Source organism: Cornus florida, unplaced genomic scaffold (genome assembly GCF_030987335.1).
Source record: "Cornus florida cultivar Cherokee Brave unplaced genomic scaffold, ASM3098733v1 CherokeeBrave_3.0.0_Hap2_Chr09, whole genome shotgun sequence".
Taxonomy (NCBI): domain Eukaryota; kingdom Viridiplantae; phylum Streptophyta; class Magnoliopsida; order Cornales; family Cornaceae; genus Cornus; species Cornus florida.
The window spans coordinates 72,169,772-72,183,106 of record NW_026775579.1 but is presented as its reverse complement, the minus strand read 5'-3'; the positions used below and the strand labels follow the sequence as shown (position 1 = coordinate 72,183,106).

The 13,335-nt window shown below is 36.7% G+C and overlaps 2 protein-coding genes across 2 annotated transcripts; one reads left to right on the top strand and one right to left on the bottom strand.

Annotated features, from left to right (window-relative positions):
- The first annotated feature begins 1,011 nt into the window (after window positions 1–1,011).
- LOC132274365 (histone H3.2) lies at window positions 1,012–1,682 on the top strand. Its single transcript, XM_059775630.1, has one exon. It carries the CDS (start codon window positions 1,117–1,119, stop codon window positions 1,525–1,527), a length of 411 nt encoding a protein of 136 aa, XP_059631613.1. The 5' UTR covers window positions 1,012–1,116; the 3' UTR covers window positions 1,528–1,682.
- Window positions 1,683–2,006: 324 nt separating this feature from the next.
- On the bottom strand, window positions 2,007–13,001 carry LOC132274364 (uncharacterized). The gene is made up of 7 exons (XM_059775629.1): window positions 12,291–13,001; window positions 10,314–10,392; window positions 6,808–6,959; window positions 4,271–4,394; window positions 3,926–4,111; window positions 3,265–3,336; window positions 2,007–3,117 (listed from the first exon to the last, which is right to left on the bottom strand). The coding sequence occupies exons 1-7, from the start codon at window positions 12,680–12,682 to the stop codon at window positions 2,287–2,289; spliced, it is 1,836 nt and encodes a 611-aa protein (XP_059631612.1). The 5' UTR covers window positions 12,683–13,001; the 3' UTR covers window positions 2,007–2,286.
- Between the last annotated feature and the right edge of the window lie 334 nt (window positions 13,002–13,335).

The following is a 13,335-nucleotide window of genomic DNA, read 5'->3' as shown; positions in this document are numbered from 1 at the left end:
TTGGGAGTATTCCTAATTAAACTAGCAATGGGATCATAAATTAATTTTTAACACAACTAATGAGCAATCAAGGACAAAATTAGTCACCATAATCACACATAAAAAAAAAAAAAACAAAAAAAAGATATAACAAATTAAACTGAATATTAAAGTTAATCCTCCATCTTTCAAATAAAAAAGAAAAAAAGAAAAGCTGCAATAACCAAATTAGATACAACAAATATAATATGAAGAATAGTGATACTCATACCGAGCACTTGCAGTGAATTGTTTAATCGAATAATTTTTAATTGGTTATTTATATTAAATACAATTAGGTGGAATACTCCACTTTCTTATCTGTTGCATAATTTACCAATTAAAAGAATAAGTCTAGTAATTTACTGTAACTATTCGGTGTAAGAATCATTTTTCTTTGAGGGATGAAAAAGACTTATCTTCGTAACAACTTTGCTAAGAAAAATTAAGAAAAGTAATTCCCCCATGCCAAATTAGATGGGACTGAAAAGAAAGATGACGTAAAGGATTTACATATTAAGGAGTATCATATATTCCGTAATAACTGATAGTTCGAATGTATGAAAAATTAATAAGTGATAGTTCAATTAAAAAATTTTAATAATAAAAAAAGTAGATTTACAAAAATATAAAAAAATTTGAATTAAATCTGAACATAAATTTTTATTGAATTGATGCGCTAAAGTGATTTATGATTGTATCTCATCCTTAATTATCTACTAATAATTTTTTTAATTAAAGCAAATTATTTAAAGAATAAAGGTCGCTTAACACGCATGACATGACATACGGAAGTACATAAAAATCAGTAAAAGAGAGGCTCGGAGTTACAAGGATCACGATCCGTGTGCTCAAACAGAGTCGAATCCTGACCGCTCATTACTCCCAAAATCCAACGTTCCAAATTCACTCGCGCCATACTCCCCCAAAAGTTTCAAATTCTCTCATATCACCGCCTCTCCCTCCTCACCTATATATATATATATACACACCACCATACATCAGTCACTCTCACACTCACATCCTGCATCCAATACAACAAGCAACTCTCTATCTCCCTCTTTCTGAAGCTCATATTTCCTCTCTCTTGCCTCTACCATGGCCAGAACCAAACAAACTGCCCGCAAGTCCACCGGAGGCAAGGCACCGAGAAAGCAACTGGCGACCAAAGCCGCCCGGAAATCAGCCCCGGCCACCGGAGGAGTGAAGAAGCCCCACAGGTTTAGGCCAGGGACGGTGGCCCTCAGGGAGATAAGGAAGTACCAGAAGAGCACCGAGCTTCTGATCCGGAAGCTTCCATTCCAGAGGCTGGTGAGGGAGATCGCTCAGGACTTCAAGACCGACCTCAGGTTCCAGAGCAGCGCCGTCGCAGCGCTGCAGGAAGCGGCGGAGGCATACCTGGTGGGGCTCTTCGAGGACACCAATCTGTGCGCGATTCACGCCAAGAGGGTTACGATTATGCCCAAGGATATCCAGTTGGCGAGGAGGATCAGAGGCGAGAGAGCTTGATTTGTGATAAATGTCGTTAATTTCGTGTCTGTAGTGCTTGTAGTTTTTTTCTAGGGTTTGTGTTGATGTGAATCATCTGGCGATGAAATTTAGGCAGCTTTAATTGAAAAACTTATGTTTATCTATGGAAATTTGGCAATGAAAACTATTATCCAGACCTGTGTCTCTAGCACTGTGTGCGCACATACACAATCTTGTGAAGCTTGCTTTCTGGAGTGTTTGTTTCCATGGAAAATTGTTAATGAAAAGTTTTCCAAGGAAAATTTGACATGGTGTTTCAAATATGCAGGTACACAGTAATTTGGACATTTTGTGTTGTTACTTTGGGCAAATGCAATCATTTTACAAATCACAATATTTAAATAATATATGTATATATTTAAATTAGAGTACATATAAGCTGAAGCTTGGGAAGTTAATTAAAATGGACAAACTGCAAAGAAATGAAGAATGAAAGAGATGAGATGGTTTTCAGCAAGTTTGATTTCAAGTCTCTGGAAAATATTTTTTTACATTTTATAAAGTTTGGATGCACATATTACATATAAAAATGACTTGCATATATGATGGACAAGAAATACCACAAATCTCTCCATTTCCTTAGCAATGGAAGAGTAAAAATCAAATTAAAATGTGACAGTCACAACAATACACAATTTTAGATGGTCTAGTATGTAGCTTGACTGAAAAATGCAGTAACAATGTCTTCTCCCCCTTCTGACCTGCACTTGTTTTTGAATTTATGCTCCATGGGACCATTCAGACTATGCTAGGTGGTTCCCCTTCCCAATTGCAAATGGCATGGGGCCAACGCGTTCTAATGCATTCCACCAATGGTGCATGCCGGGAAGGCTCGGGTTCAGCCACTTGAAGAACAGTATCTTCCATGTTTAAATCATACCCCCACAAACCAGAAGAAATTACTGCATCTGTCATGAATTGCTCGGGAGTCCACTTTGGAGGAACTGAAACCCTCAATTTTGTGAGTCTCGGTCTTTGCATCGAAGTCTGACCTCCAGAGATTGATTGCCTGCTATTCAAAACTGATTTTGCAATCCCATTAAAATGATAAAGATCAAACACCTTCCTCCCCATAAGACCAGTTGAATCCTTTAAGCCTCCCAAACCCTGGTCTAAATCTATAAGAACCTGCAAGAACTCGCTCCATAGAATAAGGCCTGTACTGCGAAGTCGATCCAGCTTCTCATCTGGAAGGTAAATACTTGTTTCCTGGAGCACTTGATGGAACCCTTCCACTTCGATGAAGCCGCCACCTCCACTCTGATCTTGTGCATCAAAAGCTCTCCGGATCTGTGTTTCTCTCTCTTCAAGTTCGTTCTCGTTTTGAACAGAGGTGTCAAGGGCAAACAAGACTGTATAGTGAGACTCGCTTCCAACAACCCATATTGGCCATTTTGGGCATTTCAGAGAACCGCCAACCTTACAGTAATTAAACGACTCCAGCAGAGTAAGGAATCCAACTTCCACAATTGTAGAAATACCTTTCACAAACATGCCACCACCTAAGTCCATTCTCCCATCGAACACATTAGTGACAGCCTGCCCGGAAAGTAGTAAGTTTACAATTTCCTGTTCCATGACACCCAAGGCTTAGGCATAATATACTATAATTACCAAGCAAATCATAAAACAAAGATTCATAAGGGTAGTATCCAATAATATCAATTACGGAAACACCAAAAGAGACAAATGGATGTGCCATTGATCTGTAGATACCTGTGAGGCATGTCCAAATGGAGCAGTGACTAAAGATTGACTGGGATCATCTCTGTCAGCTTGAACAGAGTCCTAAAAGGCAAAAGGACAATTTTTTAAATCATTAGTATCATGAATAGCTTGAGAAAAGAGATTAACAAAATTGCAGTTAGTGCATAGCACTTAACTTTCACCTGACCTAGCTACTCAGCTACATGTACAGAAAACTTAAACTGTCTAGGGCATTGTGAATTATCCAAAAAGGATTTTGTAGTCTAGCAAATAAGGAAAAATCATCCAATCATCCCCCCTTATTTATTTATTTTTATTTATGTTGAATCAGACTCGATCATTGTTGGGTTCCTGTTCTTCCTTTGCATGTCACTTGAGTAAAAAAGTCTGGCTTCCAATATGATCAGAACAAAGGTCCCACTTCATGGTCTTGGCTGATACTGAATCATTCCAAGATTTCCTTGTATGACATGTCAGGTCTCATTTGGTAATTTTCTAAACTCACACACGACCATGTTCAGTAACTGAGTAAAGTTACCGGATTGCACTCATCTCTTGGTTTCAGAAAATTTCATAAGCCCCACATCACAGCAAAAAGAAAAAATGAAAGGAGGTAGAATAACAACAGAATAACTTAAAAGAGGCATCTTTGTTAACTAAAAAAGCATACCGGTCCTCGCGAAAGTAAAGCAGAAATAAGGAATAACATTGCCCCCATACGGCTTCGGAAAACAGAGATCATTGCTTCGAGCCTCTGCAGTACAATTGCCCGCGAGGAGTATGTGTAAACTCTCAAATATTTCTGCAAATCAGAACCTGATTCAATTGAAAGACCTTCAAGTGCCTTTCCAATGATCTGTGAGATGGGACATAACACAAGTCAATAAATTAAATATGCAGAATATAAGGTGCAGCAAAGTGATACAGAAGTTCACAACCCTAAATTTTCCATTTCAACTAATTTCCCAAGCAAACACTGCAGAAGTGATTCAGTATAAACCTATATGCAACTTACCTCATCCTTCCTGATGTCTGCAGATACCCCAATCTCACTATCAAGAATGCTTAGAGTTGCAATCACAGCCCTTTTATTACTTCCACATAGAAATAATATCTCACCCATACTTCTGACCAAGGCTCTGTAAAAAGTTTTGAAAAAAAAAAGAAGTTTCAAGTATTGCCCAAGAGGTAAAACAATTATAGAATGATTCACTAAAAAGCTTTCACCAAAATCTCATAAATGAACTAATATAGCATACCAACTTGTCGTTATTGAATGAACTTTACCTCATGCCCTGCTCACTTACAGAAATAACAACTCCTTGAGGATATAAAGTTTGCATACTTTTAAAACTAAAACCTTCATATATATGAGTTGTAGGACTTTGCATCCAGCTGAATTCAGATTGATATATAAAAGCAAAACTAGTCCATGTAAAAGAAAGCTAAACCGGAGAATTGATTTACACCATTAAGATCTGGGAACATTTATGAACAGGAAGATCCGCCACAACTGAACTCAAAAATTGCTATATGTGGAAACAACCTCCATATAAGCAGGAAGCAGAAAGTGATCCTAATATCGACGAGAATGGTTCAACTCAACTGAACTCAAGAAAGCCTTTTCTCAACTATTTGGGGTTGACTACCGTATTGATTATGGAAAAAGTTTTACTTTGGTCGTCAAAGCTACCTAACGAAACCCTCCTCCTTTTTTAGGGCTTGGAACCGGCTGTTTAAAGACAAGGAACTAAGTATGACGTAGGCAGTAATTCACAATAACCATTGCATGAGCAAATCGAAAGGAAAAAAAAATACTAATAATTTCAGTCATAGAGATTAATACTTCATATGGAAAAAATATTCAACATCAAACAAACATCGGCAATGCTACATGAGATTTAGCACATCGTGCTTGAGGATATAAAAATTCCAATCATCTTCAATAGACTAAAATTATTATCAAAGTTTCTGAAACCAGTGGAAGCCAATAAGGCAATAAGTTACAAATTCTGGTAATTTGTGTTAGGGATAAAAGTAAACCAGAGAAGAGGATCAATGAACATAGTGATATAAGTGACTAATTGACAAGTGCTTTGGTTAAGGCTTATAGGGAAATTCACATGTGACTACCAGGAATCACCATGCAATTTGGAGCAATTCAAGGGGCATTGACTTTCCTCATGCTGGGTTTTATGAAAACACGCATTAACTTTTTCGTACAATGTTGGAATGGTGCAATTTTGGTGCCATTAGAAAGCTTTGGAGGAGTACTATAGAACCAGTAAGTTACCCTAGAAAAGTAATAGTTGGTGGCTATTTGAAATCCCTCAAGATCATAGTCAACGCGAAAACCATTTCATCTGGAAGGTTATAGAAGTCGGTACAAGATGCTTTTTCAATGCACTCAGCAGGCTGGTTAGGTCCATTTTCTTGGTTGGCGCAAACTGTGAAGTTGGTTGCAGACTTATTACTTATAGCAAGCACCTTCTTTAATAGAATTACGAGGACATAAAGTTGAGGACCCAAAAAGGAACCTCCTTCATTGTTTTTGGTACAGAACAAGATTTAGAGTAATATAATTCCCCACTAAATAATTCAGGTACTCTTTATCCTAGTTTTCTTCTGGTTTTTCTGATTATCTAGAATCCAAGCATAGAGGATTAAAGGGAGAAATCGCTTTTGTCCTATCCCGGATCACCAGCATAACCTCTTCGATTACTATAAGGTGCGTATGAAGTTATGAACAGAGATGAAACTTTAAAATGATGGGAACAAAACTCTTGAATGATTTTTACTGATTATGAAGTTGATTCGTTTATTTATTTGTCACGGATTTCATGGAACATCAAAGCCCCAATATAAAAGAGAAAAAATAGATAATTTACACATGCCAGATGGATGCAGGTCAAACACAGCAAAAAAAGTTGAGAAAGAAACAAGGAGAATTGTCCTAGAAGTCGGAAGAGTTATAAATAAAAAATCAAAGCTGCGACAAACATTCAAAACATGGTATTTATTTATTTTTTTTTATAAGTAATAATAACATAAAAAGGCGTTCAAAAGGGGAACGCGTCCCTTATACAAAAGTGGAACCAGGACGAAACATGGTATTTATAAAAATTCAAAGTTGTGACGAATATTCGAAACATGGTAACGGTTGCTTGACAGCAGTTACAGAAGTAAATTCACTGTAACAGGGATCATTTGGAGATTTTAATTTTATAAGTAAATCCCAGAAACACACCCCGCTTAATATATATAGCTATGCTATTCTCTGGAGCATTGAAGCTTAAATGTTAAAAATAAAGGCAGAGTGCTACTGTTGATGAAAATGACAATCCCCCTTTTGGTAACATAAAGATGATGCTCCTTTTCAATTCAAGTAAATGATTATCGCCTTCCCCAATATTTCAGAAATTCCACATGTTGTTGGTTCAAGACCTGGCACGGAAAGTACGTTTTCTATTTTCTATTTAATGTTCGTGTGTGATATTAATCAATGATATCACCAAGCTAAAATAAATAAACTAAAATCCAAAGAATAATTACCTTGATTTTCTATCTTCAGTAAAAGAAGCAAAATTATTTGATGAAACATATTCCCTTTCAAACAATGTCCTTAAACCCGACTTTTGTGGCATGACTTGTGCAACTTCACCTAATTCCTCTGGATAGAACAGAAGGTATTTGAGAACAAATGCCTGCACAACCAAACAGAATATATTGTCAGCAACATCATGGAAGATTATGTCGAATCCTAAAAGAAGACAGGACACAGACGAAAATCAAGAAGATAGAACAGTTAATTGCATAAACAATATACACATTGTAATTGTATTCACAAAATTTTTGTTTTGAAATTATAATAGTGATGGATATTGTGTCAATTGCACATCAAGATACAATATGTTAGAAGAAGGAAAATTTATGTTACTACTAGAGCGAGAGATACAGTGATAGAAAAAACACGATAAAGAATTAATACACTGTTAAGGATTTCAATTGAGTTATCTTAATAACCAAGGTCAGAGTTGGGAACCGTCATCAGTGCTAACGTCCGGTGTGCAATTACGATATTTTAATGTTTATTTTATTTTATTTTATTAAATCAATATGAGCAAACTACAATAAATACAAAATGTCTGCAGTACGAAAATGTACTGGGGAATATATCCTCATATTTCATACTTAGAATACATATACTTTTAATTTAAAATGTATAGTTAATAACTTAATAATTGTTACACAAATTGATGTGAAATTCAAGTCACCTAGGGGAAGTACTAAACAGAACTTTGTCACATTTGATATTGTTTTACTTTAATTCATATATTACTAATTTTCCTGAAAGGGTCGGGCCTAAACTCCACACAAACTTCTTAGGGGTGTACCTAGGCCATAAAGCTTGTGCCCAAGCTAGGTCAATCCAAGATAGAATCACCATTGTACCATTACATATATTGTGTGGTCAAAGCCCATTATCACCCTTCCACTAAAGTTTCCAAATAGTAAATCACAGATTTTGATTTGTGGCGATAACAATGAAATGTTGATGCTGCCCTTCCCTTTTAAGGTCATGCCCCCACTTTTAGCAGCAATGCATAAATAAAATTGTTAATTAAACTTATTTTATGTCTTTATTCTCAATGCAGATGTCTGTTGTTCAGAGATTGAATGTGATCCAGAGGAATTTTTTGTGGGGAGGTATGAATGGTGAGCCAAAATACCACTTGGTGAATTGGGACAGAGTGTGCTCCCCTATTCAAAAGGGGGGCCTGGGGATTCGAAGATTGGATTTGTTTAACAAGGCTTTGTTGGGCAAATGGCTTTGGAGATTTGGGGTCGAGAGGGCCAGATTATGGAGGAGGGCCATTGCTTGTCGCTGGGGAAGGATGAGGGCAGGTGGTTGTCTAGGGAGACGAGATCACCAGCGGGCGTGGGTGCTTGGAATCTTATTCGAGAGGGTTGGGATGAGTTTTCCAAACACATCCGGTTCAACATTAGGAGTGGGAGACACGTTAGGTTTTCGGAAGATTGCTGGTGCGGGGACTTTGTGTTGGCTCGTAGGGTTCCTCGGCTTTTCAGAATCTCCACGACCAGACATGCTCGGGTTGCTGACTATTAATAACGGGAGGTGGATTTGGGACGTGTAGTTAGGAAGAGATTTTCATGATTGGGAGCTTACGGAGGTCACTAAGTTCCTACTTCCTAGCTTTACTCCACAGACAGGTGGTGGAGGGCGAGGGGATGGATGAGATAGTTTGGGCGGGGTCCTCCAGAGGAGTTTTTGAGGTTAGGTCTTTCTACCGAAGCTTGTCTGAGATTCCAGTTCCTTCTTTTCCTTGGAATCCGTTGAAGGTGGCTTTTTTCTCTTGGTCAGCTACCCTCAGAAGTATTCTCATTCTTGATAATCTTAGAAGGAGGTGACATTCTGTGGTGAACTGGTGCTGTATGTGCAAGAAGACGGAAGAAACTGTGAACCACCTCCTTCTTCATTGCACAGTGGCGAGGGATGTTTGGACTATGTTCTTAGTAGTGTTTGGCATGTTTTGGGTGTTTTCCGGTTCTACGGTGGACACGATAGAGGCTTGGAGAGGGTGTATAGCGGGGAGCAAAGCCAAAGATGTGTGGAGGGCCACTCCCCTTTGTTTATGGTGAGGCTTGTGGCATGGGAGAAATAGGAGATCCTTCGAAGGAGAGAAAACTCCAATTTGGGCTCTGAAATCTACTTTATTCTTTTGGGTTTATGGGCGTAATTGTAAATCAATGGGGCATCTTTTGGATTTTGTGAATAGCTTGAAATTATAGTGGCCGCCTTTGGCGCCTTGTGTTTTCTCTTGGGAGAGCTCCCCTTTTGAGCGCCTTTAATGAATTCTTACTTGTCAAAAAAAAAATTGTTAATTAAAATTGAAAAACATGAATACCTTTTTTCTAAAAATAATACAAAGAATTTGAACTATAATAAAATACAATTTTGAACTAAAATGAAAAATAATATAATCACATAATGATATTCCCTCCATCCCAAGAAAAGTAATTGTCATAGAAAATCCCACTTTTTAAGTAGACAAGGCTTTAATGCATTCACACTAAAAAGAAATATGTAGATCTCCAAAACTACCCTTCTTTCACATTTGTTCCAAAACTGCCCCTCTTTCACATTAGTTAATTCATTTACTGGAAAGGAGTACTTTGGAAACTTGATAAAACATTTCGTAAGTTGACTTTCCAAAGCGGAAATCTCCTGCGGGACATTCAGAAAGAAAAATGGACCGACTTTTTGAGGATATAGGGAGTAGTTACCTGAAACTAAAGGAAGCTTTTTCAGATATATAGATAGATAGATGCCTCCTATACAGATTTTTTGAGTCACAGAATCCGGGATGTTATGAACCCAAAAAGGGAAAGTTCAGCCTAGATTTTAGAAGTTGCAATGATAGAAAAAATTAGATATAGAAACGAAAATGTTGGGAGGCCAAACATCAGAATATCAGGTAAACTCTGCATGTATTTTCAACAAATCAAACAGTAGAAGCTATAAATAAAAATGAAGTTCTACTGAAATTAAATAACATAAACTCCAATAGGATCATCTCCTGACATTATAGTTTTACGAGGCACTATTACATGGACAGTGGCTCTAAGTTTTATAATTTATCACCATATTCCACCACTCATAAACATTTCAAAATGAATGAAATTCAAATAGAAAACATGACACAGAACCATACGCATCGATAAGGAATAAATTTGTCATATATTTTAAAAACTTCCAAGAATGAATTCCACTTCACTATGCAACTCAATATTAAACAAAAGTTAAGAGTTATAGAAGCCTGTTGCTGCACAACTCATTCCAATTGTAACTTGAAACTTACCAAATTTCTAGAAAATTAATATCAAAAGTTAGCTGTTCAGAACACGGAAGTGAGCGTTGATAGACAAGGCAGTTAGTGTCGAACAGTTTACACTCACATGCATGCTACAAAAAAAGACATTTTGTTGAAATTTAAGTGTTATGCTTGCGGAGGTAAAGTAAGAAATCAAGGCATTACTTGAATGGCTGCCAATACACCACACGCCCCACCTTCATGCTGCACTAAGCCCATAGATGTTTCTGGATCAGGGCTAAACCTATAGGAAAGTTTTGCATAGTATGAGCAAATAAAGGGTATGATATTGTAAATACCACTAAGATATAATGCTCAACTATTCAGAAAATAGAAGATGGAGACCCCGGAATCCACAGGAAAAAAATGAAGAATTTGAGCAAAATAAGATCCCGACCCACAAGTAGAAGATAGAGGCAGCATGCACGAATGTTTAACAAAGGGAAGAAGCCCGCTATAATTCTAAATACCACTAAGATTTAATGCTCAACCATTAAGAAAAATAGAAGATAGAGACCCCGGAATCCACAGGGAAAAAAATAAAGAATTCAAAGAAAATAAGATCCCAAGCCACAAGTAGAAGATAGAGACGGTATGCATGAATGTTTAACAAAAGGAAGAAGCCCGCTATTATTTTCTTTACTGTTGACTAATAATTCAATAACATAAAATAGGAACAGGAGGGAATTTGGGGGAAGGAACATAATTGATCAGAAGTAAAAAGAGAATCAAAATTTAATAACAGCTCACTCCTATATGGATATGTTAAATAAAGAAATTCACTCACTTTGTCACAGTCATTGCTATTATGTAATGGATACGAGAAATATAACTAAAGGGAAATTGAGATTTTAGTTGGTTATAATAAATCAAACAATAACCAAAGGTTAGCAGGTGACAAATAGTAAGAATCGAGCATCAGCTCTGCAATTGACGACAGAAGCAAACTAGAGGAAGTGTACAATAAATATAACCGCCTCAAATAACATCAGGGATGCTTGAATCTTCATTTTACTATCTCAACACAGACACATACAAAGTCATATATATGTGGGAAAAATTGGCATAACCACAATTACAAGATTTTCAGACTTTCAGTTGTGCCCCTATTAGGTAGACATCCCCACTTGGGTTCCGAAAGTGTCAAGCATCTTAGTCCGATGCCCAGTCTACACATAATTAAAGGGCCAACAGAAATTTAAAACAGTTGAAATTCCAAACAGAAAAAGCTCGAACTCTCAAACTGTCATTTCTTCCAAAAGGACCCAAAACAAAAAGTCCGTCAAAGTACATATGCTTAAATTAAAAAATTGAAACAAAGAGAGTTATTTTAGTTCCCTTAATTTTCTTTAGGCCTTTTTCTTCAGTTTTTTAGTTAAGTCAAGTTAAGAATCAAAAAAAGTATTAAACAAATGAAAAAATTTTAGCTCCCTTACTGAGACAATGATATTCAGAAGCCAGTTTCCATAAAGTGTCTTAACAAACTTCCATAAGTTTTGGTACATGTCTTTAGCAACAGAGCACCATAAAGGCATGAAACCAAATACTCGTTCTTTTAAATCACTTTTAACCATGTAAAACAGCATAAATCTCCTGAAAGGCACAAGTATAGGCAATATGAAATGTGCAAGAGAAAATAATTTGGAAAGGAAAAGGAGGATGGTATTCCTTTCTTCATTTATATTACAAAAGCAAAACTAAGAAACAAACAAAGGACAATACTATATCAAAGACACATCGAGTCAACCATAATCACACTGCTTCGGCCATACCTAATCAGTTATAGCAGTTTGATTTCTCCACAATATAACTTGGTTTCACCAGCATTATAAGTAATAAAGAATTGAATCAAGCTATTTAAGACATAAGAAACTAAGAAAATCAAGATTGACACCGAGGTAAATCAAATTCAACAAAAACCATTCATCATTAGACAACGCATTGATGTTAAAATCAACAGAGATAAAATGATAAAATCAATATGCCTTCAGAGGAATATATATATATATATATACACACACACACACGTTCTTGATAATATCAAATTATATAAGCCTAGTTTGCCATGGCATTCCAAATTAAAAGCTCAAACAAAGAAATACAAACTGAAAAATATTCAAATTCAATTTAAGACAACCATACCTAATACCCTGATTACTCCATTGCACAAGTATATTCTTGGTCACTTCACTACCGAAAACCATGGAAAACAACTGATTCGCCTCGTCTGCCGAAATCTCCTTCCCCAAATTCACATTTCCCCCCTCAGAGGCATCTACACCACCAATTTTCTCTTCCTTCGCGTCCCCAACATTGCTCTCCACCTTCAAAGGTGAACTTACAGACGCAGCATTCTTTGCCACCATCATTGCCTTCTCAGCCGCGACTGACATCAGTGCCACCTCCGGCGACTCCGCTTGACCATCGCCTCCGCCGGTGTTTTCTCTCGGTTCACTCCTTTTCTGCCCAGGCGAATCGTGCTGCATACTCATCCTCATCTCCACCTGCAGATCGTCCTCCTCTTGATCCACCATTGAATCTGTCTCTCTCTAAACTCCCTCTCTCAATCACTGTCAAGTCTAATGAAAAAACTTTAATCTTGACCTAGACTTAAAAATTTAGGGCATCGATTCGATTTCGATCCTAATATTTGCATATAGGTACACGTACATGCATGTATGCGGCTGTATAGCTTGTGATCAAACGAGTAATTTGTGTAGAACAATCAAACGGAAATAGATACAAAATAAAGATCAATTCTTGAAAAGCTGCGGCTGTCAGTGATAACGTGTGTGGGGGGAATAGAATTTTGATTGTGGAAAAAAGGTAAGATTGTGAGAGTGATAAATCGTTATCAAGGCCAATCTCAATATTCGATATACTTGACAGAGACAATGAGGACCTGAGTTGGCTATCAAAGGACCATTTTATGCCTTAATTTATTACTCCGTGTATATTTATGAGCAGTCGTACAAATCTTGAATTAAAATTTAGAGACTTTCCTACATATAAGTGCTGGTAGCAAAACTTTATTACCAAATCATTGATGTAATTTGCATATTTACTAGAACGTGAACAAAAAGTGAAAACCTTCATTTTGAACTCTTTTATAAGTTAAAATTATATTTTCATTCTTAAAATTTATTTTAGAAATTTTTACATATAAATGGAGTTAAGGAGCCATATT